The sequence below is a fragment of the Aplysia californica genome, unplaced genomic scaffold, assembly GCF_000002075.1.
Source record: "Aplysia californica isolate F4 #8 unplaced genomic scaffold, AplCal3.0 scaffold00304, whole genome shotgun sequence".
Lineage (NCBI taxonomy): Eukaryota > Metazoa > Mollusca > Gastropoda > Aplysiida > Aplysiidae > Aplysia > Aplysia californica.
In genome coordinates this window covers 234,375-239,608 of record NW_004797574.1, presented here as the reverse complement: position 1 = coordinate 239,608, position 5,234 = coordinate 234,375, and the positions used below count along the sequence as shown (strand labels likewise).

The following is a 5,234-nucleotide window of genomic DNA, read 5'->3' as shown; positions in this document are numbered from 1 at the left end:
TATATATATATATATATATATATATATATATATATATATATATATAATTTAAGTTCATGAAAAACTACCCAATGTTTCATTATTCCAGTACAATGACAGAAATTTTTCCCACTGGGACAATACAATTTTAAACACACAAATAAAAGAAACAAGAAAAAAACCCCGACCACCATTAAAAATAAATATTTGATTTTAAAAGCCCAATGGACGGAAAATATCTGTCTTTCGATTTTATTATTTTGACAAGCGCCTGATTTTACCACAATATCACAATAAGTACTCAATATCAAACATTATATCAAAAACAAGAACATGGTTGGTTGCTGCTTCTTTTACAAAATTTTATTAGAAGGGGGGAAAAATCAAAATGTTGTGTTTGGATTGTTCGAAAAATCAGGTATTTTCCCAGGCGTTGATTGTTTGAACCAAGCAAGGACATGACATTCAACATTTGAAAGGCAAAATGAGAGTTCAGTTTAATTTGAGTGCATAAATAAACCTAAACTGTCAAAAAAACAAAAACAAATAAAAACATCAGAAAATAATCCTGAAGGCTTCGTTTTTATAAACAAGGTCAGAGGATGAAAAAACCCTTCTGGTAGATAGATAGATAGATAGATAGATAGATAGATAGATAGATAGATAGATAGATAGATATGTGAGCCCTGCTGACAAAATGAGTTACTTCTCGCAATCTACAAATCGATGTATTGGCCCAAAATGGACACTAGAGTCAAATTTGTAAATTTAAAACAATTGATGCCATATTCTTTAAATGCCTTTATTATGTTATAGTGAATGTAAATGGTAAAATCTTCACCTAATAGGGTGACGTATTTATTTCCATGAGGCTCGAATCCGAGAAGTATCTCATTTTGTCAGAACGTTTCACATATAGAAAGCCATTTTCTCTCAATGATAAAAATGTACATTTTCAGAGACATAAAATCTCTCTATCGACCATAATACACAGTTGAAACTGCCCTATACGCCGGCTGTCTGAGACAATCACCCAGTACCTGTACAAACTATAAACTTCCAACTCAACCCCCCCCCCCTGCATTTGGTTGTTGTCGTTGAAATTTTAGTAATATTGTCCATTAGTCAACTATTCTTAGACAACCACTTTTCTCCACTACGATGAGTGATGTCCCAACAATAATGTAAACTGTATGAGGTTATTATCATTAGATTTCTGTGCTGTCCGGCAAATCTACGTTGACAACAGACGAACCAATTCCTACACTGACTCTGGTCAAAATCACTATAGTATAATTATACTGCCTATGAGATCCTGATGTCACTTTTCATATCGCTAGTGCGTGGTGGCTTGAGCGTAATAAAGACTGTATAAGATTATCATTAGACTTCAGTACAGTCGGATAGATCTACGTCAAAAGCAGACTCGTCAATACCTTCAGTAATGCTGGTCAGAAATACGTAGAGAGAAAAACCGGAATCAGTATCGGTCAAGCTGGCAGTGATAGGGTAACATTTGTCCTGAGACACGGAAATAAAACCGGACATTCCGTTTGAATTCACCTCCCAGGTGTTTGCTCTCAGGGACCCGCCTTGGTCGATCAGCTGCGAATCATCGGGGATGCAGGGAAAAGTGATGTGAACTCTGGTAATTCCCGGAGTGGTAAAGTATTTGCACGTCCCGCCGAGGTGCTCGTAGGTCCTTCCAGCCTTCATATCTGTGTAGTAGAAGTCGTTGGAGTCCGAGTCTATAACGTTGACAATTTTTCTTTGGTTGACGAAGTCGAAGGAGGATTTCGCCCAGATTCGCTTCTCTGCGTCGGAGTTGTAAGTCGTGAACTGTTTTGGGAAGCAGCAAGGTTGTGGGTCGGAATCAGAGCTACCCTCACTTCCACAGTCGACAGTCACCAACGGTACCGCAATCAGGAAAAGGGCAAAGTTCAGGACAAGGGGAACGGCTAGGGCCATCTTTCTCTGAGGGCAGAGGGAAACTAAAATTCAGATAGATGTGATGGTGTATTCCTGAAATAGCGTGTGCTCTCGTAATGATATTGCGGTTCCTTTTCCTGTAGATCTATACCGTATTAATTTCTTTTTACCGGAAGTGACTTGAATTTACTATATTTGCGACTGTTGGTGTAATCCGCGAATTCTACTCGTTTGCCAAATAAAAAAATGGCCTCTACTGCAGTACACCACATGGTACGGGGCGACTCAATCCCGAATTCTAAACTTTGGTTAAAAAAACCAAAAACATGTTGGGCGAAACACGACATAAAGATCACGCCAATACATTTAATTTTTAAAAATTAGAATCTCAAAAATACTCAGTGCATGTTGTTTCTATCTGTTGAGATTATAAGTCTCATCGTTGATGGGATGGTGCTCTTTGCCGTCGTACGCAGAAGACGCGATTTCGATTTTCATAAGAAAAGATATTTTATCGAGTATCTTGATGGTCGTTGGGGAATACCAAAGCGAAAAATGTTTGTCGAGCATAATTTCCATCTTTCTGCTTAAATGTTGTATCGATCTCCTGCCGGGTTGGCCTAGAAAGGTGGGGTCAAAAGATGAATTCATCTAAACATGTTGTGATATTTTTTGAAAGAGGAACGAGAAACGGCCTTTCTACAAATTTTACAGAATAATAGTTGATTTTTCTATTGATTTTCAAATTGATTTTCAAATTGATTTTTAAATTGATTTTTAAATTGATTTTTTTTGGACAAACAACAATGTTGAATGACGGCGACACTATGTATACGCCGTCCTTCAAGAGCTACAGTTTTACATGGTTGGCTTAGGGGCAGAGAGTGATGAAGTATGTTCACAGAAAAAAATAGATATCTATCTCCACCTCAAACTTTCTTTTCTCTAGGCTTTTTTTTTTACGTCTCCATTAATGCAATTTAGATCGTTTGGAAGAATGGCTTTAACCATGCTTGTCAGATTCAACCCGGGCTTTAAAAAATATAGCCTTTTAACCGAAATACCGCGATACTGGGTTAAAAATTCTCCACGAACAGACTACGAAATCAAGCCTTCTGAATGCAACGACTAAGCATCTAACCGCTCCACCACATAAGCCGGTTACATCGGACTCAAACTCAGACCGTTCCTATGTTCAAGCAAAGAACCTAAGAACTTCACCAAGGACGCACATACAGTCCAGCCCATGTGAGGCATCATAGGAAATTTGGTTGTGTGTCGTTGGTCCAGGGACTGAGACATAATAGAATAAAATGTGATTTAAAAAAATAAATGTCATTGTAAAACGAGTTCTTTTAATTATAAATATCCTCAAAATTACACGTAAACGATGTACTTCGAATAAAATATTTGAGTAACATCAATAAAAATGTATGTGTATATTTACAATTATTCTTAAACATAATTAATTTTGGAGAAAATGAAAAAAATAAAACAGCAGGAACAGATTTTTCAGAACTGGGCACAGGGAAAGGAACTGAGGTTAGGGGTGACTAACTAAAAATGCTCATATCTCGGCTTCTGATCAATTTATTTTAGATAGCAAAAAAAGCATCAATTCAATAGATAGTGTACTTTACGAAAGTGTGAGTCGTTCGTTTTGCTTTAAAATTTGAAATAATATTTTTTGTGTCGTAACTAATTTTCCTTTTTCGAAACATTTGCACTATGTGATTGATTTTCCTTAAGGGTATCTCGAATGATAAATTATCAACAGCTATACAAAATAATTACGCTGCAATTAAGTTTTCCTCCTATACAAAACACAACACTGAAGATAAATCTCTGAAGCTTCAGAGGATTCCTGCTGGTGAAGACAGACAATTATTTATTGCACGAGTTTTATAGAGAAACGTACGCCAACGTAACATCCTTTGACTGGATTTATAATGACTCCTCATACCATTCGAAGTCACAATCTAAAAGCATATCGAGGATAGGTAAATCTATTTTTGTTAGGGTTCTGCAACAACTTCTTTTTGTGCTTGTGATATAAGCATTAAGATCAGGTGTTCAAGTGACTTTAGACACAAAATTATAAAAATCAACACATATTTGCTTTTTCTGGCTTGACTGTTCAAAGTGGACGAAAAAGCGGGTTCACAGAGCTCTCATTGGTGTGTTAATGTAAGTCCCTGGTAAACAACGTTTATATTGTTTCACAGCGTGGTGGAATCAGGTGCTTATAATTGATTCCGTCCATGATTTTTTCAGGCTCTGGACAGAATTATTTTTCCCTGTTCAGTTTTAGACCTGGGGTGCATCTATTTAATGCATTACTGTGAAGCTGTAAGTCACTCTAATAGGTATTGTCATATACCAAACTGATGGGAATAAATAGAGGAATGTGTTTATATCAATAACTATGACCTATAATCTGTTTGTACTGCATTTTCCTTCAGACAAAAACGAATGAGAAAAAAAAATTGCGCAACAGCTCTTCGAAAATTTCGAATTACCGCACTTTTTCAGCTCTATAAGTCCTAATAATCCATTGGAATCAACACAACATTGTAGCGATATCACCCTAGCACACATTTATGCAAGAATTTCACAAATTTAGTTGAATATCTTTCTTTGAAGGGCCTTTTTATTATACCAGGCTCCGTGTTGTTTACCCTTAGATCTAGCCTACATCACGACAACAAAAACAACGATTTTTGCAAGAATTTCGCGGAGTTTCGATCGATATTGGACGAATGGACGGAATCAGGTGCTTTTAAGCGTGGAGATTTACTGGTATAATCCTAACGCCTATTCATTTCCCTTCATTTTGGTTGTAATAGAGCTCATCCCCCTTAAATAAAAGCCGAGATAGTTGCGATTGAAGGAAGTAAGGGGTCGCCTTGCGTCCGAGGTAATATTAGCGAAAAAAATGGTTGCTAAAGATTGTTGACTCTTAAAGCTGTAGCGTCAACGGAAACTGCAAATTTACATTTTTTGGGTGCCGTTGATCAACTTTAAAAAAATCAAAATTGCGTACAGGAATATGTTTCAAATGGATATAGATAGGATGATGAGCCCAAAACAAAATCAAAAAAGTAAATCGATAAAATTATCAAACGGGCGGTAAAATGTCTATTTCTCTGATTTCAATATTTTGACGAGGGCCTGATTTCACCATGATGCCTCACAATTGTGTGTGCCGAGTTATATGGTCATAGCAGTTTGATTCTTCGCCGTTGTATGCAAACAACCCAAGTTCGATCCCCAAGTGGGGATAGTTGTTGTTGTTTTTTTCTATATCGTGTATAAGGATCTTTCTG

The 5,234-nt window shown here is 36.7% G+C and overlaps 1 protein-coding gene across 1 annotated transcript; it reads right to left on the bottom strand.

The window, feature by feature from the left end:
* Window positions 1-655: 655 nt before the first annotated feature.
* On the bottom strand, window positions 656-4,095 carry LOC101855958. Its single transcript, XM_005101912.3, has 2 exons — window positions 3,703-4,095; window positions 656-1,953 (listed from the first exon to the last, which is right to left on the bottom strand). Exon 2 carries the CDS (start codon window positions 1,945-1,947, stop codon window positions 1,363-1,365), a length of 585 nt encoding a protein of 194 aa, XP_005101969.1. The 5' UTR covers window positions 1,948-1,953; window positions 3,703-4,095; the 3' UTR covers window positions 656-1,362.
* Window positions 4,096-5,234: the final 1,139 nt, after the last annotated feature.